This window comes from Drosophila persimilis, unplaced genomic scaffold (genome assembly GCF_003286085.1).
Source record: "Drosophila persimilis strain 14011-0111.01,24,50 unplaced genomic scaffold, DperRS2 tig00000431-arrow-pilon, whole genome shotgun sequence".
Lineage (NCBI taxonomy): Eukaryota > Metazoa > Arthropoda > Insecta > Diptera > Drosophilidae > Drosophila > Drosophila persimilis.
This window is the reverse complement of record NW_020825312.1, coordinates 4,197,823-4,221,193: the sequence shown is the minus strand read 5'-3', so window position 1 is coordinate 4,221,193 and position 23,371 is coordinate 4,197,823. Positions and strand designations below refer to the sequence as shown.

General features: G+C 49.1%; 4 protein-coding genes across 6 annotated transcripts; 1 reads left to right on the top strand and 3 right to left on the bottom strand.

The window, feature by feature from the left end:
* Nucleotides 1-826: 826 nt before the first annotated feature.
* Nucleotides 827-15,992, bottom strand: LOC6597127 (cAMP-dependent protein kinase type I regulatory subunit). 3 transcript variants are annotated; one of them, XM_026989790.1, is made up of 5 exons: nucleotides 15,253-15,992; nucleotides 1,930-2,289; nucleotides 1,483-1,857; nucleotides 1,272-1,411; nucleotides 827-1,206 (listed from the first exon to the last, which is right to left on the bottom strand). In XM_026989790.1, the coding sequence occupies exons 1-5, from the start codon at nucleotides 15,427-15,429 to the stop codon at nucleotides 1,122-1,124; spliced, it is 1,137 nt and encodes a 378-aa protein (XP_026845591.1). In that variant the 5' UTR covers nucleotides 15,430-15,992; the 3' UTR covers nucleotides 827-1,121. The 3 variants fall into 3 exon arrangements, with proteins under 3 accessions (XP_026845591.1, XP_026845593.1, XP_026845592.1); XM_026989792.1 differs by lacking the exon at nucleotides 15,253-15,992 and adding an exon at nucleotides 12,027-12,146; XM_026989791.1 differs by lacking the exon at nucleotides 15,253-15,992 and adding an exon at nucleotides 6,611-6,912.
* On the bottom strand, nucleotides 13,037-14,229 carry LOC113566028. The gene is made up of 2 exons (XM_026989793.1): nucleotides 13,638-14,229; nucleotides 13,037-13,254 (listed from the first exon to the last, which is right to left on the bottom strand). The coding sequence occupies exons 1-2, from the start codon at nucleotides 13,959-13,961 to the stop codon at nucleotides 13,174-13,176; spliced, it is 405 nt and encodes a 134-aa protein (XP_026845594.1). The 5' UTR covers nucleotides 13,962-14,229; the 3' UTR covers nucleotides 13,037-13,173.
* A 169-nt stretch (nucleotides 15,993-16,161) lies between the features above and the next one.
* Nucleotides 16,162-18,985, top strand: LOC6597128. Its single transcript, XM_002022280.2, has 2 exons — nucleotides 16,162-16,291; nucleotides 16,376-18,985. Exon 2 carries the CDS (start codon nucleotides 16,381-16,383, stop codon nucleotides 18,799-18,801), a length of 2,421 nt encoding a protein of 806 aa, XP_002022316.1. The 5' UTR covers nucleotides 16,162-16,291; nucleotides 16,376-16,380; the 3' UTR covers nucleotides 18,802-18,985.
* Nucleotides 18,986-19,636: 651 nt separating this feature from the next.
* On the bottom strand, nucleotides 19,637-23,203 carry LOC6597129. Its single transcript, XM_002022281.2, has 6 exons — nucleotides 22,089-23,203; nucleotides 21,468-22,027; nucleotides 20,686-21,398; nucleotides 20,403-20,613; nucleotides 20,192-20,338; nucleotides 19,637-20,110 (listed from the first exon to the last, which is right to left on the bottom strand). The coding sequence occupies exons 1-6, from the start codon at nucleotides 23,161-23,163 to the stop codon at nucleotides 19,955-19,957; spliced, it is 2,862 nt and encodes a 953-aa protein (XP_002022317.2). The 5' UTR covers nucleotides 23,164-23,203; the 3' UTR covers nucleotides 19,637-19,954.
* Between the last annotated feature and the right edge of the window lie 168 nt (nucleotides 23,204-23,371).

Below are 23,371 nucleotides of genomic sequence, written 5' to 3'. Positions count from 1 at the left end.
AAATAAAAATAATAATAGAACTAAGTTCGAATTGCAGAACCCTTTCGTTCGTGAAGAAACAACAACAAGAATTGAGGGGTAAAAGGGGATTTTTCTTATTTTTTTCTGTTTAATTTCAGTTAAATATTTTCATAGAACTTTCCGACTTCATGTTGGCCGCTAAATTGTAGGTTTAAAAATAATTTACTAAAATTAAAAACTGTTCAGAAAATCGTTTGTGGCTCTCCTCCTCCGTTCACTTTTCCTATATGACTTTTCCCCCAGCTCTCGCCCGCAATCGCATCTGTGTGTGTGAGTGTATGTGTGGGTGTGTGTGGGTGTGGGTGTGTCAGTGGCTAATTTTCCTTAATACACATATATTTTTGTAATTTTGTTTTAATTCTTTTGCTCAAAAACATTCAGACATCTTTTGAATATTTAATGAAACGTTTTTCTTTTGGTTTTCTTTCCATCTTTTTTGTTTTGGGTGGCAGCATGTTCCATTTGCAGAACAAATAGATTTTTCTTTTGAAATAGAGCTCGAGACTCTTTCGGAAGAGAAAGGTGTAGAGAAGTCTTTGAGTAATAGAATGAATAGAATTCAGAAGTAGGGGCCTGGCGAAACAACGAAAAGAAATCCCAGGCTCCAGTGTCGCAGAGTCGCGTAGGGGCGTAGGGGAACATGCCGCCGCAATCTGTGCACAGAGAACACACGTACACGAATAGTATATGTAACTTTCAGCACAACATACAGAATCATATTAATTAACATAGTTTTGTCCTGGGCTCTGGATACGTCCTCACCTCCCTCTCCGCTCCTTCTTCCCCTATCGCAAACATCGCCATGTAAGGGTCTATGTCTATCCATCCCTTGGGGACAGGATGGAAGGCAATTAACTTTACAAATTCATATAGTGTTTAGTGTTTACGACATTTTCATTTCTTGCTGCTGAGCATTGAACCCCTTATTCTACGGGTTCTTCTTCTTCGTCTTTGTCTTCGTCTTCGTCTTCATCTAGATGCTGTTGTTTTTGCTGCAGATGTTTGTTGTGGGCGTTCGCTGCGTTGTTGTTTGTTTGTTTGTTTGTTTTGTTGGTTGCTGCTGTGGTGTGCTTTATGCTGCTGCTGTTGTTGTCCTTGATTTAGACGGACAACGACACGAAGCTGTTGTACTGCGTGATGTTGCGTTTGAGTATGTCTGCGCAGGGTCCCAAAACGCGCTCGAATCTGAAGGATATGGGAGGGATGACACGCGTCAAAACAGTTTCTTAATTATAGTTCCTTTCACGTACCTCGCCCGATCCAGCTTGACGCACTTGAGCGGCCCGCGGGCCACCACAGTAGCAGCACGTGGCCGATCCAACAGCAGGGCAATCTCACCAAAGTAATCGCTCGAGCCCAGGCGACCCACCTCAGCAGGGTCTTCGCCCTGCTACAAAAATAAGAATAAACAGGGATAATTCGATAATTGCTCTTTAAGCTGAGCTCTGTGGGGGGACTCACCTCTGATCGCTGCTGCAGCACCACCGCACAGCCCTCGAGGATGATGTAGAAGTCATCGCCGGCCGCTCCCTGCTTCACGATCGTCTCGCCATCGTCAAAGGAGCATGTCTCGAGCGAATCGGCCACCGTGAGGCGCTCCCACTTGTCCAGGCTCTCCAGAATGGAGACGCGCGACAAGAACTCCTCGTACATCTTGCGCTTGCGAATGGTGGATCCCATCAGAATGCGTCTGTAGGAGTCGCGATCGATGCCCCACAGCTTAACGTCGCTCTTGGCGCGCACGGTGGCAGCCCGAGGTGTGCCATAGATCAGGGCCAGTTCGCCAAAGCTGCCGCCCTCGCTGATGGTGGTCACCAGCTCGGAGTTGACGAAAACCTGTTCGAGAAGAGCCACAGTGAGTCGGGGGTGCAGAAAGTACTTACTGGCTGCCATTCATGGACTACTCACATCAACCTCTCCCACATCGATGACATAGAAGTTGTCGCCCTCATCGCCCTGCTGGATAATGTTCTCGCCGGCTATGTGGTTGACGGGGAACATGGCATCGAATATATCGGAGCGCTCGCTCTCGTCCAGATGGGCGAAGAGCACGTTCTTGGCAATGGCCTTGGACAGGGAATTCATTGTCTTGTAGTCCTTTGGCACCACCTTCTTCACATAGTTGCTGGCATCCTCCTCGGTGACGGGCTCCGCGGAGATGCCGCCGCGCCTGCGCACCGGCGGAGCAGCTGTTTGTGGCATTGGGCTGAGATCGTCGCAGTCGTCTGGGCTGATGACCTGTTTGCTGGCATCCAGTTTGACTTGTTCCTGCAAACGACAACAAACAAAGAGATCTCCTTAGTATCACGGCATATCGCTCTCATTATCGCTTATATAGATTACATTTTATATAGCTCTATCAGGGTCTTACGCATTTTATGACTCTATTCCTAACTACACTATAATGTAGATAAAACGGTTTATAATTTGTTTTATATAATACAAAAAGTTCCGAATAGAAATAGGTACTACTAGGGGGCAAGCCCCTCGATGAACCGCGATATATCGAGAATTTACGTGCACAAAATATGGGGTGGTGACCCAGAGCAAGCTATCGAGCGACGATAGATACCTAAAGCCAGATGTTGAATTTAGAAAAATCCTCCTTATCAGCTAGGCTCGAGCGCAAGCGCACTCTATGCGTATTTTGTTTTTGCACTCTCGGTCCGAGCTTTTTTTAAGCATTCTCAGGCTTGTGCGTCCGAGGGGCTCCAGCTGGGAGACCAAGGACGTGTCTTAAACGATGATTCCATTCAGATTTCATCTTCAATTTATGTAAATATTTCTGTTGAATCACAAACTGTTAATGTCCAACATTTCCCTATAGAATTAATCGGATTTACAAATTATTATAATTATTATTATTATTGTTGAAGGCCCTCCGTGAATGTAATTGAAGTAAGCGTTTGGCTAGCTCATATACTGCTAAGAAACACGGCATTAGGGAAAATTGGAGGTTCTCGTAATTCCGATTTCCGTCGAAATTAACGAAAAGGGTAATCGGTAGCTCTATTATCATAAAACAAAGCAAAAAGGAACTCAAAGAGGGAAAGAAGAAAGAAATTTGAGTCCTTTATATCCGGTGTATTGAAGCTCTCTTCGGGTCCCGTCTCTCCTTCTTCATTGGCAGGCTCCATTCTGTTGACTATTTGGGTATAACCTTTTGCCAGTTTCGGAGGATGTCCCGACCCCTGGCGTAACCTGCAACTCCCACTCCTTTCGTGCGTGTGATGTGCGTCATTCGCTGTGGGCGGAGTGGGGGCGTCTGGGGGCGAGGACACAGAAACTGCAATCAGGAGTGCCACGAGCTCTTTCTGAGAAATACATTATTCAAATGTCAAAAGGCAGATGCACGGAACCCGGAAAAGCTCCGTTCCCCTTTCCTTCCCTTCCCTTCCGCCCCCTGCCCCGTCCACCTACGCGAAAGTCATTAAGCTCTCTCGTCATCATCATCCCGCCCGGCAGTTAAAAGCTGAAGAGCTTTGCATTCTGACTTCTGGCGCGCGGTGTCTGTATCCTGCCTGGCGTCTTAACTTCTTATGCAAATTAAGGCCCACATGCAGCCCACATTCCCCATGTCCCCCCTCCCCCTCCCCCTCCCCACCATCCCAGGCAGCCGTCCAGCTGCCCAATTGCAGTGCGCGAGGCTCTGGGCCCGGGAAAGTGTGTATCTAAAGGGGGGAACGGTGGGGGGTGGTCTCTGACGTCAAAGCAGCCAGGCAGAACTCTGACCAGCAGCTGCCCCAAGTAGCATGATTAAGTTGCATTAAACTGTCACTCAATGCGACTGCAAGTGGCGGCCAGCTGTCAGTTCCATTCCGCCTAAAAATAGCCATCAAAGTGCATCCACAAGTGCACGAGATATTTGGTATCTAATAATCTATCCAATGGTTCAAGAAGCATCAACGTACACCCCTATCTGGGGTATATTCAATGGGAATATCCAAGGGGCTTGCATTAAGTCCCATCTAAAAGAAATCTTTCTTGTAATAATCAACGCAGTCCTGGGTTTTGCGCTCTACAGCACATTTGTGCGCCTTACAGCACCCTGTTATTCGACAACTAACCAGCACCTTGACCCGCAGTCGAGAAACCGGCCTTAGGACCCGTTCCCTGCAGTCCCAGGATCCCAGGGAAAAATCGAGAGTTTCTTTAGAACCCCCGAAAATCCTTAACAAGATCAGAAATCTTGGTGTATCTTCCTTCAACGTATCGTTGAATAAAATAAAATATTAAAAGATTTTCTTTGAATCTTAACTACAGATATTTTGTTGTTTTTGCAAACGTCTTGAAGCACGCAAAAGATGTGTTCTACAGTGGGATTTTACTTCGAAAAACCCAAGCGGAACGACCATCGAAAATCATTTATTACTACCCATAAAATATCATCGGGCGGGGGGCCCACAGAACTTCAAATGAAACGGCGCAAGTTTTTTATTGTCTAAACAAACGCACGAAGGCGAGCGAATATTGTAAACAAAGCGGTTGAAAAATATGAGAAAAAGGAGAAAATAAACCAGAGAAGAGAGAGAATCGCAATTATAAAGTGAACCAAACAATCATCGGTCGGGGATGATGATAGCACGAGCCACTCCGAATGTGTGGCCCCTCAAAGTACTTGGGCCGCTGCCAGGCACCGGGCACTGGGCACTGGGCAGCGGGACGGGACCTCTCGCTTCGAATGAATTCAGGTGTCAAAACAATCGAGTGCCGCCCCATTCGACGCCACCTGACAGGCATACAAATGGCTCCAATATCGGCTCCATGTCGAGGCGAGTCCACAGTCCATCGCTGAATTTGCATATATATTTCAGCGCCATTCGTGGGACCTGTGCAGCCAGCCGGCAGCCGGCAGCCAACGGCCAACCTCCAACATTCAACAGCAGCAGAAAAGCAGCATCATGCAGTCATGCCACCACACTGCCACCGGCTCCGGCTCCGGCTCCGGCTCCTGCAATAAAATTGCAACTTTGTTGACTCTGGGCTCCTGTCAGGGTCAGGAGCCAGTAGCCAGGACCCAGCCATACCCAGTCGTGGGGCGTGTGTGCCTTGCGATACGAGCGATATGACCGTGACCTTTGTGCAGACGCGGAGTCGGCGCCCAGCCAACCCGTGGCCGTGGCCGTGGCAGTGGCAGTGGCCATGCCCCCACCCTTAACCCGAACACAAACACGAACACTCTTTTGCGATTTATTTCCTTTACTGAATTTCCCCTTTTCCGGACTTTTTGTCAGCTGCATGGTTTTCCGCTTTTAGCAGCGTTTTCCGATGACATAGTCGTACCGTTTAGCGGAAATCGATTTCGCAGTGTAAATTGAATCCAAAAACCCCTGCCCTGCCCTGCCCTGCCCTGCCCTGCCCCGCCCTGCCCACGGATGAGTTGACTTTGTGGTTGGGGCTTCGTGCGCTGGTAAAACCTCTTCTTACCCACGTAGGCCCCGGGTGGCTCGAAAGTTTGGAGTCTTGTCGAGAGCGTCACACAGCTCGAGGCTCGACATTGGGGGCCCTTATCAAAATTACTTGCTAATAAAGGCCAAACAACATTTATGGGAACGGTGACAAATGCCACTCTGATTACTCGTAGATGTCAGCAAATGAAAAGGCGGGCGTGGTTGAGATACGTTGAGAAGGTGGGACAAGAGGGTGACATGTGAAAAGTGGTAGACGGAATGCGGACAAATTAGCAGATATGGCAGATATAGCCGATATTCTTGTGTCAATGGCCAAGCAAAGGAGGAATAGTTTAGCAGTTTTTATAAAAGTATAACAGTATAACACTCTTTCTTAAAACAGAGGGTATGCCTGCAAACAAATTTTTATATCAGTATAACAGTATACCACTTTTCATATCAGTCTTACAATTTTTGTAACTGTATACGAGAAGTATACCTGTGTATATAACAGTTTTTGCACTCGTATGCCAGTTGGTGTAATGGTATTTTAGCATTTCGATGTATAACATTTTTGTGGGGCTGTGTTTATCCTTGCAAACACTTAGTATTGTTGAGTATAACAGAAAAGGTCTCCAACGCTAAGAAGCCCCTAAACGATTAGATCCCCCCTTGAAGAGATATCCAGAGCAGCTCTGAATAGTGTACAACAGGGATCATTATACGAGTAGGTAGAATCCAAATATATAAATAGGGATATACAAATATAACACACCGAGAGTGAGATGTGAGTGCAGCAACCGCAGTTCGTGTACCCCGTTAGAGATAAAAGTTAGTTAAGCATTTTTCCCAACCTATTTTCACTTGTCTACGGTGCACAAAATGTGCATTATAACAGTGACAATGGAGCACTTATGGGTCGACAAATGGGGGGGCCATAGAGCTCCACGCTCTGGCCGTTGAATGCAATTGTGGCGGCCTGTGTGGGATGTGTTGTTGCCTCCAATGAGCATGAATAAACGAGTGATTGTGCAAGCGATGCACACAATCAAACAAACATACATACAGATGCATGTGTACTCGTAGAATCGTATAATGAATGAATAGCAGTAAAAACTAGACTGGACTTATGGTTCTACTTAAATGTACACACATATATGGTAGACTTATGGGACTAACAGAAGAAGCATTTTGCAAACCTTAGGCATATTTTCTGCTTTTGGTCGAGTATCTGTGCGTGTGTTTTAGTGTTTCTTTTGTTATCCGCTTGTAGGTGTGTAGGTGTGTAGGTGTGTGTGTGTGTGTGTGCCACTTCTCAATGTTCAACAACAAATTCACTTCTAATATGGACACAGAAAAACAAACAACGAAACGAAAATGCGCGACGTGCTGTGAGATTTATATTGTAGAATGTTTCCACTGTTGGATTTGTGATTCTTATGCTTCTCGCAGCAGACAGCAAACAGCAAACAGCAGAAGAACGAATCCACTAGCCACAAAACTACAAGCAGCGGTGGCAGCAGCACCAACAACAACAGCAACAGCAACAGCAAAGAAGAGTGAGAAATATTATAGAAATATTACGTATACGTATGGCGCGGACAGGCGAGCAAATACGGCCAGCCATGCCAGGCAATGACAAATCCAATGTCAAAGTTTTATAAAAATAAATATTCAGAAATGCTGAGAAATATTTCTTCGAATTGGACACAAATTCTATCCATCAGCAGACACATTCAGCTTGAGCTGATCAAACAAGTAAAGGTCTTTGCAAAAGGGTTTTCCCCCCCCCCTCCAAGACCGAGAAAGACATGCAGTGTCCAGCACTGCGTATGATTGATATTTACTGGGGGCACTGGCTATTAAAAGAATTCGCCACGAAATTAATTGGCATAAATGTGCGATGCCATTGGCTATAAAATTATATAAAAAAAAACAAGAGAGATCCTAAAAATATATCATTATGAGATCGTGCGTCACTAGAGGGGCACATATTTATGTGATTTAATTTTCTTTTCTAGTCTTTAATTTCCATTTTTTCCATCTCTCTCGCTCTCTCTGCTGCTCCTTAAGTCGGCAGTTTTCGCTTCTGTTGTTTCCCTTCCTGCCATATACTGTCTCGTATAATTGCTTAATTAATCCAATTGCAGGAACACGACTCAGTATGTGGCAGGGCTATAGCATGTACGATATTCTGTGTGTGTTTCTTGTGTCTACCCGCTGTTGTTGCTGTTGCTGTTGCCGCTTCTGTTTCTGCTTTTGCTTCTGCTTTTCCCGGACCCGGGGACTCGGAATCGGAATCGGAATCGGACTTGGACTCGGCGTATTGTCTGTCTTTTCGCGTATTTACAAAACGGAGGCGCGACACAAACTGAAAACTTAATTCGAAATCGCGTTCCGTTTGCCGCAAAACTGTGCGGCTGACGGCAGCGGCAGCGGCAGCGACGGCAGCGTCGCGGCTTCGCGTCTCTGCTGAATAGTTTCCTCCACCGCCCACACGCCCACTCATCCTGCTACACATGTGTGTGTGTGTGTGTGTGTCTGTGTCTGTGTGTGTATCTGTGAACCGTTATGTGTGGTGTGTGCTCTGCTCTGCTCTGCTCTGCAGACCGTTCGAGGTTGCTTTTGTGGTAGGTTGCTGTGGCCAAGAGGCAGCCCCCGTGAGATTTAGGCAGCAGCACTGCGAGAAAAAACCAATCAAATCTGTATGAATCTGTATCCCTTGGTCTCGCACTGCTCCCAGATTTATTCTTCGACAACTGGAGCCCCTCGGACGCACACGCGAAAAGTGAAAAGAAGAAATACTGGAAGGCGAGTGGCGCCAGCGAAACAAATAAGGCGCGACCGAGAATGCAAAAACAAAATACACAAAGTGTCTAGCTGAAGGATGGTTTTTCCCGCTTAAGACATCTAATAGATATTCTAAGGAATGGTAGTAGGTGGGTTGTCATGCCATTCACCACTTGGAAAAACCACATAACTTATTTTATCGAATTATTTGAAAGTCGAGTCAACTTTGAGTATACTTTGAAGATAAAATCTGTATGAAACCGTCGTTTCAGACTGTACCCATTGCTCCAAGATGTAGTCTTCGACAACTGAGGTCAAGCGATTGCATTGCGGCAAAAGAGAATGCCTGAGAATCCAAAAATAAAATAGATGTCGTGTGCATGACACGAGTGCAGTGTCGCTTTTATAAATATTTTCCCTTCATTTCGTACATCCATTTTTATTTTAAATATATTATTTATTCCTTAAGACTTAAGGTCTTTACTTCCAACTCTTTTCTCAGGCCTTCTTTAAGGTTTCTTTTTCTTTCCGTTTTGCATTTCTTAGTCTAAAATTTCTCCCAGTGCTGCCATAACATGACCCTCTGGCCGCTTTATCAATTATAACGAAAGTAACATTCGCTACAAAATATTTAAAAAGTGGGAGTCATCACAGAAACTACAACAAGCGTGAGAGCCACACAACCACACAGCCACAGATTGTGGCCAAGAGCACTTTTTGGCCCGAAGAACCCGAAGATGAGAGGAATGGAAGGCCGAGTGCCCGTTCCATTCGATTCGCGCACCTTTCGGGGCTCCCAGGTCTCTGAAAACAAATCAATTTGAGCGCCAGTGCCAACAGAAGACAACAACAATAACATCAAAACGGAAAAGCTGCAAAAATAACAAGAAAACAAGAAACCAAGAAATCAAGAAAGAAAAGCTGGATTTGGGGGTCGAGGCATTTGATACCCTTAAAGATTGATCATTCAAATGTCCGATATATCGTTCCATACTCGTATGTTACAGATCTGTCGATATTTGTGGTTCCTAGAATGCAGAACTTTTCATAGAGAAGGACACGCTGACATTCCTTCTGTTGTATTTCTTGGCTGATCAAAAGGTTAATCAAAATCTGAATACCCTCTGGAAGGGTGCGCCAAACAGAGGCAACAAACAAAAAAAAAACCGAAAGTTTGTAGGCGGCTTACGAGTATTTTTTCGCCAGGCAGCGGCGGAAACAGATTTGATTTGCTATGGCAGCAATTTATAGTTTCGTGTGGCCATAAATATGCAAATTCACTCGCACACATTCGCCGCTTGCTCACTCCGGATAAATTGTCAATAACAATTACAATTATATCTCATACTCGTGCTCGTGCTCGAGCTCGTGCTCGTGGGCCCTTGGGCCCTCGAAAGCGAAACCATCTTCATGGAATGCTCTCATTAGCACTGGGATGGACGATGCGAAGGGCCCTCCACAGACGCCTAGTTAGGATTACAGCTGTCTCTGCCTCTGGGGCCTTGGGGCAGTTGGGGCACACGTGCAGGTGCAGGTGCAGGTTGGATGACAGGTTAAGTGTGGCAATCTGAGCAGCGCCTCGAGGAGAGGGGCCTCTCTGGGCGCCTCTTAAGTGGGTGTTAGTGGATGCAATTTGTCATTCCTTCAAGGTAAATCGTGAAGGTATCATGCACACGACGTGCATTTTGTTTCCTTTATTCTCGGGCATTCCCTTTTTGCACTCTTCGCTGATTCTATAGCAAGGACTGGGAGCTTCGCCAGGACATCAGCACACGCCGAAGAAAGAACGAAATGAATTATGTATCATATCATAGTATAGCCTCCTCCGCTAAACTTCTCTATTGAATTATCTTATCCCTGGCTCTGACTCCTCTCCGTTTTGTGTTCTCTGTTCTTTTGTGGCTCTCTGGCAAATTAAATTTCGGTTTTCCTTTGTAGCACAGCAGCACTCGGGAACACTCTGAAATGTGGGCCACTGGCCATAACTTTCTATCGCCTCACAGTTGAGTTCACTCATGGAACAATCGGAGGAGCGCCGGAGGAAGACCAAGCCGGAAAAGGATGCGCTGCATTGAAATGCGGAAAAGCTTTTTGTCTTCTCAGTTCCTCGGTTGCTCGGTTGTTCGGTTGCTCGCTTCCGCTCTGGCACTCTTCCGCACTGAAAATGTGTGTGTGACTGCGTTTTATAATCGAATTAATTAAAATTTTGCGCCCTACTTGACGCAGTTTCTCCTCCTCTGCCCCGCTGCCCCTCTGCCCCTCTCTCTCTCTCTCTCCCTCCCGCACTGTTTGGCGTGTTTTTGCGCTTTAAATGTTTCAGCCGTAAAGCCTGAAAAAAGACCCGTGGAAAACGGGTCCCCGTGCGCTGCAAGCAACACCCACAAAACTTTGTTCAGCGAAATTTCCAATTCAGTGAACTTTTTGTTCTGCTCCTGACACTGCCTCCTGCCTCCTGCCTCCTGCCACCTGCCACCTACCCCCGCCGTGATGTGTGGCGGTGCGGGGTGGTCGGTCCTCTCAGAGCCATCATTTACACAGAAAGCTTCTTCTGTTGTTGCCAGTGCCTGCATAAACATTATTTTTGGGGACACAAAGGCGTCCCCGTATCGATAGCTGGGATCTGTTCTATGCCTTCGACGGTCCTTCGATGGTCCTCCGCTGCTCATTTATGATTTTGGCAACTGGCAAGCGAATGTCCTGCGAAAGGGACAACGACAATCGTCGTCACAGCTGTCATCGCCGAGCAGCAAATTGACAGCTGAAGCGACGTCCGAGGACTCTGACTGGCTGGATGGCTGGACGGCTGACGTCAGACGGCCCAAAGGATAAATGTGGTTAAAGGAAACTTTCGAGAGATCAATTATTCGGTAAAAAGAATGATTAACGCAGATCACACACCATCCGAGATTATTCCAGAGAAATTCTCGCTTAAATACGATACATTCAATGGAGTTCTTTCTTTTCTAGCCTTTTGAATTGACTGTACATTGAAAGCCGATGTGTACACACTGAAAAATACAACAGCTAGTGCCAGGGTTGTCGCACATTCACTGTTTTCGCATTTAAGTGAGTGTAAATATTTAATGGTTATTCCTGAAAAGTTTAGTTTTTCCTTCTACAATAAAAAAGAAATGAGAACCTTTCGCTTAAGGGAAAGCGAAATGTAAGCTCCTTGATAACTGTTGCTCATCGGAGTAGGCCAGAGTTGGCCTCCCAACGACAACCTACGGTCTTAAGGCCTTTCCTCTCCTGCGCTTCAGGACTGAGATTTTTTGCCCTCGTTTTCTTATTAGCCAAATTATTCATGTGCCACTCTGCTGGTCTGAGGCAAACGGCGTTTATAAGCCGTCTAATGGATGAGGGCGCACAAAAGGTCGCTCCACATCCTGCCGGAGATACACAAGGAGATACGGGGGACACGGAGGAAAGTTTTTTGTCCTGGGAGCAGGTCTGCGGAAACGAAACGAAACGAAATGGAATGGGGTCTGTGGGGGCGAGTGTATTATTTACATAAAAGTTTTCGCATTGGTTTCGGTTCTCAATAAATGGAGACCCCCGAAATGAAAACAGAAACAGACACAAAACGATGATTTATTTATGCACAAGTCGGGGGTGCGATAGGGATACCTCCACTCTTCTCAATTGTTCTCAGAAATTCATATACAAAAATAGATTTCAATATCAAATTGAATTCCGGGAAAATCCTGTCCATAAATCAACGAAGAGTAGCCCAATTAAAGGCGAAAATCAGATGACATTTTGCCTACAGTTTCCAAGGATAATCCCCCCCACCATATCCATCCCAGCATAAACCAGTGTACCCACCATGGCTGATCCGCTTGGATTTCCTGGTTTCTGGTTTCTGGTTTCGGGTTCCTCCTAGTCCTAGTCCTCGTTTTCTTTTCTTTTCTTTACTTTTTATGATTTGTTGTTGTCTGGTTTATGGTCCAATTTGGCGGTCAATGGCGATAAAGTCGTAAAGCCGTTTGTCTGGCACGATTTTCGGGTCTCTAATCACACGCCGGCGTCAACAGCACGGAGGGGCGGACGAGCCGATGACAGGTCGCAACGCTGGGCGGGAGGGGGGGCTGTGGCGCGTAACGCGGCTATAAACACGACCATTAAGTGGTCAACAATTCGATGATCAGGACCCGCTGCCGGAATACCCCAGAGGCAATCAATCAGCGGCAGAAGCAGCGCCACCAGACGCAGACACGGCTACAGTAACGGTAATGGCGAACGGTAAAAGTAACAGTAACACAGTAACGAGGACAACGGACGATAGGAGGCGACTGATACAGGAGCACACACGCAACCGAAGAGGAAAGCACTCTGACTCTGACTGAGAGACGGACGACGGCGACGGCGACGACGACGACGACGACACCAGGATGACCTTCACCAATACGCACGCACAGATAAAGGATACAAATACACATATATACATATATATATATGTATATATATGGGCAAAAAGTAAAGTTTTCGCACACACATACAGCTATGACGCAGCGGCTGGCAAAAAGCTTCGGCAGGAGCTAAAGGAGAAGGAGAAGCCAGCTTTGATTTCGTTTACTGCCTCCTTTCGAGTTTCAAGTGCAAATTCGACATTAACTTGCAAAAAAGCTGCCCAAACTGTGAGAGACAGAGAGACAGAGAGAGACAGTAGCAGTGTTTGGGTGTAGGAGGAGAGTAAGTGCGTCTGTGTGCGTCAGGTAAGTTTTCGATACCCCGCAGGAGTGCAGGGTAGAGGGTATACCATTTTGCCCATCAAAGATGTTCAAGAACTGGCCGCGTCCGCCTGATACGAATGGTACGGATAAAAAAGCTTTGTAAACACATATAAGTATGTTTATTCAAAAACTATATTTTAGACATTGATTTAACTCTCTTCTTGTCGGTTTTTATCCAGGTAGAAGCATGCTGTTGCCACCAGGCCCAAAGCTCTCCTCAGCCGGCTAGAGCCAGCGATTTAGCTCTCATTTAATGCCACTTCCTGCGAGGAGGGGGCTTGGGCCGTAGAAGGATGGAGTGGATGTAAATCCTCGTGCGGCTGTATATGGGATAAAATAATTATGTTTCAATTAAATATAGTTTGAGAAAATATACTCCCGATTTCCACACCTTGCATCTGCTATAATCTGCCTTACCGAGAGGGGTATCAAGTGTTCGTTAGGGACCTGTTTGTTGGGCTCTACCGCCGCTAACGACATCGTCATTTGCAGCTACACGAGGTAGAAGCACAGCAGAGACGCGGAGGCAGAATATAACTGTAACCAAAGCTTTTCTCACGCGCACACTCTCGCACTAAGGCGGGAGGGAAGAGCTTTTAGGCGGACCATACACGGACAGAGCGCAATTCTCATGGATTTCGTGGAGGGAGCGATGGCGCGAGGGAGGGGGCTAGGGAGGGAGGAGAGATTCGGGATCACTTACGATTTCCTCCTCGGGAATCGTCGTGCAAGAGGTGCGCACATGACGCACCCGATGCATCGCGTCCAGGCTGAGCCGATGCTCGTGCTCGTCGCGCAGCAGGGCATCGAAGACAGCAACGCCCCCATCGATGCTGCTCTCGCGCAGTATGCGCCCACCGCGTCCACTGCAGTGCTGATGGTGATGGTGGCCCGCGGTGCCTCCCACGCCGCCCTCGGAAAAGGAACGGATGCGCATCGCTCCGTTCTCGTCGGTGGTTAGGGCCACCGACCTGAGGCGATCCATGACCGCATCCTGGATGCTATTCATACTCAGCTGGTTGCCCATTGCGGCGCAACAGCAGACTAGCAAGCACTAAAACAACAACAACAACAACAACAAAAAAAAACAAATCCTTCGACGGACTCTGCAGGTGGCGGGTGCTTCCTCTGATTGCTTCTGCTCGGCGCTAGGATGTTTATCGGACTGAAAGCTGACTCGGGCATTCAACAGGCAAAACAGCAGCAGCAGCAGCAGCAGTAGCAGCTCCCGAGAGAGCGCCCACACACATGGAATGAAAAGAGAGAGTGTGAGAGAGAGAGAGAGAGAGAGAGAGAGGGAGAGGGAGAGGTGGGTGTAGGACATGGCCATAGCACTGCCCGGTTGCAAGCAGCGCTCTCTGCAGTCTGTTGCGTCGAGAAAGGAGAAGCTTTCAGGCTCTGGCGAACTGCAGGATGCACTAACCCGGGTATTCTCTCTCTCTCTCTATCTCTATCTCTGGCTGTCCCACACATCCCCAGGGATGTGCTTTAAAAAACCCCTCACACTCCCTGTCGCATGAACAGGGGTGTAGGTGAGTATGTGTCCTTAGCGCCATTGCATTTAAAAATAGACCGGAGGTGATATTGATTTTCATGTGGAGCGGCATTGGCAGTGGCTGTTGACCAACCCAAACACACGCTTGTTGCTTTCGCATCGAACGGGAGATGGAGATGGGGATGGGGATGGGGATGGCGGTGGAAATGGAGGCTGGTGTCCGTGTCCGTGTCCCCATCAGCCACCAGAGTCCAAAGTCAACGAAACATGATTGACCATTTTCCAAGGCCTCCCCCAACAATCTTTTTATATATTTCCCTCGCCATCTCGCATCTCCCATATTGTCGCTATTGCACTTACCAACCTCTTAAAGAAGTGATCTTTTGATGTTCATTTGAAGGATAAGAGAATGGCATACCATACCCAGACTGATCCCCAAACCAGCTTTATTAGGGACGGGCCCCCGTTTGACCTTCCTCGGCCCACTCTCTCGCTTGGCCCTGGACTTGGACTTGAACTTGGAGGCGCCAGCATCTATGGCTGACTACCTTAAATCGAAGCACGAGTGGTAAAGGAAACTCTTCTGGGATTCAATTGTTCCTTTTAGCATAGGTTGTTGGAAGTAATTGAAGATGGTAGAGGCCAGTGGGGGGCGATGATTGAACCCTGGATGGCGAACATGGAACAAGTCACAGCCGCTGAGGCTTCCCCCCCTGAGGCCCCCAGCCGTAATATTCGCGCAGACAGTGACACGCACACACCCACAAGCAATCAAATAACCAAAAAGTATGTACATATAGATATGCATGAATGGGGGACTCACCCGCTCCAATTTCTGAAAGTACTGCCGCAGGAACTGCACGGGATTCTCGGGTCGGCAGACGCACAGCTGGACGATGCAGTCTTTGAGGACGCGCTGGATGCCGTGCGTCTGTATATAGTGCTCGCACTCCCGAAGACTCTGCTCCTCCAGCGTTTTGGCCATCATGTAGGTGGACATATGGGCGGCTTGCCGCTGGCGTTGGGGCTACCTTCTGGAGCTGGTGTATTTACTTGTATTCTTATTGTTGTTTTTGGTGCTGGTTGTTGGCTGATGGCGTCGACGTTGGCGTTTCTTTGCTACGCAATATACACAATTTCTATGTATGGGTGTGTGTGTGTGTGTGTGTGCGTGTGGGGAAGTGTTGTGTATGTGTGTGTGGTGATTGGGCTTGGTTTTTTTTTTTTTGATTGCACGTCTCGAACGGTGGGGGGATTTGGTTTTGGTTTTAGATTTATTCACTACTGGAAAATCAAACTAATTAAAGAGTGTGGGAGGGGCGTCGAGTGCACTGCGTGTATCTTTGTATGTACTTGTGTGCTTTTCTGGCAGCGTGCTCTTTCTTTCTTTTCGTTTTGGCACCGTTTTCCTATGACTGCCGAGACGTTTTCACTTTTGTCAATTCACTCCGTTCTGCCCTTTGAGCCTGTCACGCATTTGATTACCGATTGCACAGGGCCTTGCCGCAGCATACGGATCACTTGGAATTGCTTTTGCAATGTCCTAAATACTGTTTTTTCATAAAAACTTAACTAATTTTCACGCACGTAAACCACAAACGCTGTTGTTGTTGTTTTTGCTGCATGTAGTGATGGGCATTCCATTGGTCACATTCCTATCGATAAGTTCCAAGCACATTTTACACAGTCACAGTTTACGTGAACAGGCTGGCATACGTTACAAATGCGAATAGCTTCTGGTCGTTGGGGTTGCTTTGGGGCCGTGCCTGTGAATTTAATGTTCGGCTAATCCAATAAAGATACAACAAATAGTAGCTATGTGGATGCCAGCAATTAGCAAGTGCTTGTGCTATCAAATAAAGGTCAGTAAGTCCGAGAATTTGGCCCTCCTGTCTACACTCTCGAGTCGTTGACAGTGAAACTTATTGATTTTTCCTATCACTCAGCTAAAATGCTGCACACGGAGTCATTGCCCACCAGCACCACCCACCAAGGTATCTACGCGCCGCTAAGTCAGGCCATGACCGACTCCGAATCCGACGAAGAGATCGAGATTCACAACGCCAGCAAGCATCGCCAGCGATTCCACATCGAATCTCAACAGCAACAGCAACAGCAAAAGCAGCAGCAGCAGCAGCATACGCCCCAGGAGCGCCAATCTCAACGCAGTCGCATTCCGCCAAATACCTTGGCGCTCAAGTCTCCGCACACGCGGCCCACAGCCACACGTATCGTAAGCAAGCCGCAGTCTCAATCTCAGTCCCAATCCCAGTACCAGTCGCAGTCGCAGTCCCATCCTCAGCCGCAGAAGTTTCAGCTGGAGACGCCCACGAGCAGCTACACCACGAACATGCAAAACACTTTCCGGTCCGTGATGCTCAGCGACTTGGGCGGCGGCAGTGTGGGAGCCGAGTTCTCCAACTTCAACAGCGAATTCGATGCCACGGCAGACAACGTGGCCATCCTGGGCGGCAGTACGGAGGAGTCCAAGCTCGCGCCCATGTCGACGGCAAGGCGCAGCTGCTTTATAGCCTCCCTCTTGCTGTGCCTCTTTGCGGTCTTCGGCTTTGTCTGGCTGGTGCCGTGCGGCAATCCGGATGGCACCGGGGCCTGCCCAGCCGTGGGCGACCGCGTGAAGACCCACAACTGGCTGAATAACTATACGAAAATAGAGCTCAAGGGCGGCATCAATGTGGTCAATGGACTGCGCGCCTGGGAGAACAATCTGATATTTCTGTACCGCGGCGATGCCTTCTTCCCGGAGTTCCGGCCGGGCAATCACAAGCGGAATGGGATCATCTCGTTGATCGGCAGCTCTGGAGCTGTGGCCTGGTACGACGAGATGGTGGATGAGCCGGCGGCCCTGGACTGCACGCTGATCGATGTGGACAACAATGGGAAGACGGACTGTCTGGTGATTGACGAGTACGGCGAGCTGGGGGCCATCAATCCGGTCTCCGGACAGTGGCATTGGCGCTTCAAGGAGCGCTCGGCCCACAAAATCGATGCCTACGACTTTCCCATCATTCTGCCCGACCTGGATGGCGATGGAGTGCTGGACATACTGCTCGTGTCCAGCCTGTCGCTGGAGCAGCGCACCAAGTCGCTTATCCAACCCAAGCACGAGACCGCGGCCCAACTGGAGGCACGCAATGTGCTCCGACTGCTATCGGGGCGCCATGGCAGGCCCATAGGCGATGGCTTCCGGGTCCACGACTGCCAGAAGCTGAGCCGACTCCAGCTGGAGGCCGGAAATATCAGCTACATCTGTCTGCGGCCCAATAACTCGGACCAGCAGCGCTCCAAGTCTCTGGCGGAGCTAAACGGGCTGATAACCAACAAATCGATTGTGGGACAACGTCTGCTGTCTGCCTCCAAGATCTCCCAGCACCGCAACCACGGACAGCGCCGGGAGATCGACTCGCAGCGCAACATTTACTCGCTAAGCGGACGCGAACTGGTAGTCGAGAATCGGGGCATTTGCCCGGAAGACTGCAACGTGACCTTCGTTTTGAGCGAGGTGCGCAATGGAAAGCCCCACGTGCTGAGGAATTTCACAAACACCGGAATGTACGGCATGGTGCCGGCTGAGTATCACTTTAAGAACACCAAATCCCAGATGTCCGGCTTTGTGATGAAGTTCTGGAAGTGGCATGTCGGGAACAAGGTGCAGAAGCAGTCCCCCTCCCAGACATCTACACCGGCCGCACATAACAGCAACAACAATGTGCAGAAGAGCAATGGTAATGGTAATGGCAATGGCAATGGCAATGGCAGCAACAGCAGCAGCAACACCAAGAACATGAACTCCATCAAGGACAAGGAGAAGTCGTCCCACGGCAAGAAGCAGCAGCAACAGCAGCAGCAGCGTCTGAAGCGCAGAGAAGCCGGAGAAGGCCATGAATTCCCCTCGGCCAGCCAGCAGTTCGATGTCTTTGAGCACTTAATCGAAAAGCGGAAGGCCTATGGCGTCCCCTACAAGAACCAGACGAAGGCCAGCTCTGTGAACGGAAGCGGAGGCGGAGGCGGAGGCAGCAGCTACAAAATGCAAATGATCACCGAGACGGTCATCCTCGTCTTGTTCATGGGCGCCGATACACGGATCGAAAACACGTCGCAGAGCAACATTGTGCAGTTCTGCCGCCAGGACCGCAACGAGATGGTGTGCCAGCCGGATATTAACAACCAGGAGCACTCGATGCTGATAGCCGATCTGGACCAGGATGGCTCACAGGAGCTGGTCACCTACATGTCCAGCTTTGTGCACGCCGAGGAGCAGCCGTTGAGCGAATGGAAATTGGTTACCTACGTGCGCCTGCTGCGTATTCAGTCCGAGCTGCCTGCCTACTACGAGGACGAGAAACACAACTAGGGCGTAGATCGGCAACAGAACGCAACGGAACGGCGGAATGTGCATTTAAGCATCATCGCGCTGGTAGCTGCTGTCGGGCATACATCAAACGTAGACATTAGTAGTTTAATTACTAGTTGCATGCATTACATTACACTGTACATTAAATAGAAGAACCTTTTCTAGATACTACAGCCACCCCCCCCCCCCCCCCCCCCCCCCCCCCCAATATATTTATAAACTGGTAACAAAACAAAAAAAAAACCGAAACATTTGAACTGTCTACTGCCAGTGTTGGTAAGCAGCGCACCCGGCCTGATGGATGTTCGCGGCGAATGGCTTAAATCGATTGGCGCCAAATGGGAATTGGAGCAAAATAAAACTGTAAACTCGGAGATCAAAACTCGAGGATTTTCATTGAAGCGAACTGTGTAGAGTTTTTGTCCTTCTAAGTCAGCTAGGCCTGCTTAGCGGTCGGTGGCTGTATGTTTTCTGGTATCTTTATTGACAATCTGTGGATATTAATCCCTACGCTCTTGTCGCTCGAGGCTACCACAATGGGTTAACTCTTGGCATGGATCTGCCGTACTCTGCTGCGTCTGCTACGCCCTTGGGCCTCCTCCCGTTGGCTCCTCCGTTGTGCTACTACCCCTTTGGCACTAGGATTGCTGACTATACTTCTCACTCTGGTTCGTTCGCACTCGCTTTATTTCGTGCACTCTGTCTCACACTCTGCACTTGACTGTCCAGCGCCGTCGTCGTTCGCCCCCTCTTATAGCAGCAACGGTGTAGCATCGGCGTCTCCGCGCCCCACCACTCCTACCAAACCAAACCCATAGAAAACACATTCCAAAACTAGTTATAAAAACAGTAGTCTTTATAACGGTAATTAAACCGAAAACATTTGATAGTTTATGTTTCCACAGATCCTGGAAAATTGGATTATCATCTGGATTACTCTTATTGTAGATAAATTTAGGTGACATATGTGTTTAAGAGCTTCAGTTAATCTTATGCTTTTGTACAGTACATGTTTATATACTTATTTGGAGGTGGATTTCCGATGTTAGAATTTAAAATTGCTATCCGAATTAGATCAACTATAGGTGGACTTTAATTGAATAAAGTGAATTATTAACGAATGTATGTAGGCTACCAGAGCATTTTGGTAGCTTTACAAATGACCGTCACCGCTCAGATAACGTTTCAAATTCCCCTGGACACTGGCTGTTGCCCATTGCTCCGCTATGGACTTGAACTCTTCGTCCATTCGCGGCAAGTTTGCCGAATTGATGGCCGAGTGATTTAGCTTCTTCAGATTGCGATACGACTGCAAATGATGGTAAAGATATTAAAGATCGATTAAGGATCGTTCGATGGCCAGCAGTTTTTCAAGATTTTTGTCACGTACCTCCGCCGTTGTTGTGGATATTAAGGTGGCCACTGCCAGTGCTTCCTCGCCGACGCTTCGTGGGCGGCAAGTCTTGTCCACGAAGCCGCTTGGCCCCAACAGATCTGAAGCGCTCAAGCGTTCGCCCAGCAAAAACAAACGCGAGTGCTGCGATCAAAGACAGGATATTACTCTCTGCTATATCTATTAAAAGGAAGGAATTTGAACGTACCACCAGAGCGGAAACCTTTGGATGGTTGTGGAAGAGTGCATAGCCCTCGGGCAGCTGTCCAATCTTGGCATAATTGGTCTCGAAGCAGCAATCATCAGCGGCCACCACATAGTCCATGTGCGGCAACTGCATGACGCCCAGATTCTTTAAATTGCCAACAATGCCGGCCACCAGAGGCTTTGGGAATGTAGCCAGCGTATGTAGGTATTTTCTGGAGGCACACAAAAAAGCACACTTCATAAGCAAGGGATCATGGTGGAGAAGTCAAAGAGATTCTACTCACTTGAGGGCCAGCGTTAGCTGACTGGCACTGTTCTTGCGCTTCTCGACAGAGCCCCCGACCAGCTCCTGGCAATCAATGCCCTGACAGAAGTGCGGACCCTGCACGGTCAGCAGCACTGTGTTGTACTGAGAGTTCTTGGCCACGCTGTTGAGCAGCTCGTTGAGCTTCTGCAGCAGCTGGCTGGTGTAGGTGTGGCCGGCCTTGCCGCGGTGCACATTGATCACCAGATGCGCCAGCTTGTCCAGCTTGTGCAGGACAACCAGTTCGGTTGTCTTTGCCTCCTTGGGCTGGCCACTGGCGCTGTGCTTCATGTCGTTGGTGAGGGTGTGCGCCTCCTCGCCTCCTGTGGAAGTTCTTTGGTTCGCTTTGTTCTCCGGTTTCAGGAACTTAAAGGTGGGATCGTTCGCGTCGGCAGCCTCGTCCGAGAGCACGGCTCCGGTCTTGTTGTCCAGCGAGAGGCGATTCACGGACGCATTGCTCGAGTACGAGCTGTTCGAACGCCGTCGCATAATCATGGACTCTTCATCGACCCGCCCCTTGTACACGTAGTCCCACGAGTCGGAGGCCAGTGGCTTGGTTTTAGTGGCGGAGGGAGTGGCGTTCTTCGGGGAAACAGCACTGGAGGCACCGGCTGCGGCGCGTTTGCTGGTCTTCGGAACACTGGCATTGGCCGCCTCCTTCTTGGGCGACGCGGGCTGCGCGGGCTGGACCGGCTGAAAATAAAAACGGGATAGCTTGATAGCTGGAAGAAACACCTTCTGGCGGGTGGTTCCACTACTCACCCGTCCAGCTCCAGCTACCGTCATTGTTACCGTCATTGCCCGGTTGCGCATACGCGGCTTGTTGGACGTTTCGCCGGCACTATGCTCCCGCTGCTCGTGCTCCACTGCCTGGATCATGTTGGCCGCACCCTCATCCCCCATCAGGCGGTCAATCTCGCTCACTTTCTTCTTTTTCTGGGAGCCGCCGTTGGCCAGGCCTGTGTTTGGAGTTTGGGAGCGACGCTTGGCGGGTGCCCGCACCTCTGGCGTCGCTGCACGCATCAGCCCTGTGTTTGGCGTCCGGGAACGACGCTTGGCGGGGGCTCTAGCCTCCGGCTTTGGGGCACCCGTAGTTGCCCCTGTTGGGGTCCGCGGCACCCTCTTGACCACAAGCCAAGTCGAATTGCCGGGGCTCGGTTTCGCAGTCTTTGGGGATGCTGATGTGCCAGCGCCAGCCGCTGTTGATGGCGCCAGTGGCGGAGTCGCCGTTCCCTTGGAGCTGGCATACTGGGCAAACGATTTCTGCGTCTCTGGCACATCCGGATCCCATATTATCTTCGGCACACGATTGCGCTTGTTCCCTGCAAAAAATTCAAGCCGTAAAATTGTAATTTCTTTGAGGAAATCTTCACTGTACTGTACCTGTAGGCGCTTCGCTAGCGACGGGCTCTGTGGGTGTGGCAGGTTTTGCCCGCTTCACGGCTTTCGTGGAGGCAGCCACAGTTCTGGGGCTTACCGGCTTCAGGATTACCTTGAGCTGATTGTAAATCCGTTGGCAATTGTCTGGCCCAACCTTGACGGCCTTCGGCTGGGGAGGAGGCAGCTTTTTGGGCACGACTGGAGCCGCGGCGACTGTTGGCACCTCGCTGTCGGAGTCACAGTCGGTCCAGTCGTCGTTCAGTGTGCTCACTATGTCCTTGGGCTTCACGACACTGGCCACAGGCTCTCTGCGCCGCGATTTGTGTGCCTTTAGATCGGCTATTTGCTCCAGGGCCACGGCTCGTGCCTGCTCCGGCGAGAGCTTCGGTTTGTAAAGGGGGCACGAGGAGGAGGAAGGTTTGCTGAGCAGTTTGGTGGACAAGGATGTCTTGGAGGTCTTCGCGCCGGTTGTTGCCGGCACACTGTGTTCTTCATCGTCGACTTCCAAGGTTGGATATTGCCCCTCGCCCACGATGGTTACTTCCACATCAACGTTATCCAATTCGGAAAGGGTCTTCTCCATGGCAGACTTTTCCTCTTGTGTATCCGTGCCTTTTAGTAGGGCGATTAGGTCCACTTCCTCGAGAGCCTGTTCGCTGGTCTCCCCCTCACGGGCCTTGTCCTGTCGCTTGTCCGGCAATGTCGTCCCGTCACCAGTTGTCTGTGCGGGCTCGTCCACGCCCCCTGCAACAGGGCTACCATTTTCACCACCACTGCTGGCAGAGGCACTCTCGACTGCATTCTCTAGGGCCTGATCGGAGGGGTGTATGTTATGCATTTCGGCTATTTCCAGCTCCAACGAACTCATTTCGTCCAAGGCAGCATCCTGCTTTTCGAGACCATTTGCTTTGAGCAGGTCTTTACGTTTTTCCGGATCGGAGCCCGCTTTTTTTACCCCCACCTTCGCTGCAGTGTTTGGTTCAGAATCTTCTTTGACGCGTGCGCCTGGCCCAACATCCTCCTCGCATTGGGAGGGTTCCTTGGCGTCCAATTTGTCGCCTGCCATCTGTGCCATCATTTTCTATGGCCACTGAACAGACAACAGCTATTTATCTATATAATTGATTGATTCGTGACACTTCGACTGGGTTAAAAAAAAAAATCTATTCTTTTGCTAGCGAGCGGCCATTTTTTTAGAGATGTCAGAAAACAATCGATAGAGTGCCAGCGATAGGTGTCACTATTTTTTGGTGTCTTGGTGTTTTGGTGCATGGTCACTCTAATCG

Bases quoted from the DNA above. Each gene is read 5' to 3' on its own strand.
- LOC113566028 (XM_026989793.1), bottom strand. From the start codon at position 13,961: ATGGGCAACCAGCTGAGTATGAATAGCATCCAGGATGCGGTCATGGAT. The intron at 13,255-13,637 runs GTAAGTGATCCC...TCCCATATACAG, and splicing joins CGATTCCCGAGGAGGAAATC to CCGCACGAGGATTTACATCC.
- LOC6597127 (XM_026989790.1), bottom strand. From the start codon at position 15,429: ATGTCCACCTACATGATGGCCAAAACGCTGGAGGAGCAGAGTCTTCGG. The intron at 2,290-15,252 runs GTGAGTCCCCCA...TGTCGTTTGCAG, and splicing joins ACTTTCAGAAATTGGAGCGG to GAACAAGTCAAACTGGATGC. The intron at 1,412-1,482 runs GTGAGTCCCCCC...TTATTTTTGTAG, and splicing joins TGCTGCAGCAGCGATCAGAG to CAGGGCGAAGACCCTGCTGA.
- LOC6597128 (XM_002022280.2), top strand. From the start codon at position 16,381: ATGCTGCACACGGAGTCATTGCCCACCAGCACCACCCACCAAGGTATC.
- LOC6597129 (XM_002022281.2), bottom strand. From the start codon at position 23,163: ATGATGGCACAGATGGCAGGCGACAAATTGGACGCCAAGGAACCCTCC. The intron at 22,028-22,088 runs GTACAGTACAGT...AATTTTTTGCAG, and splicing joins CGCTAGCGAAGCGCCTACAG to GGAACAAGCGCAATCGTGTG. The intron at 20,339-20,402 runs GTACGTTCAAAT...CTTTGATCGCAG, and splicing joins CAAAGGTTTCCGCTCTGGTG to CACTCGCGTTTGTTTTTGCT.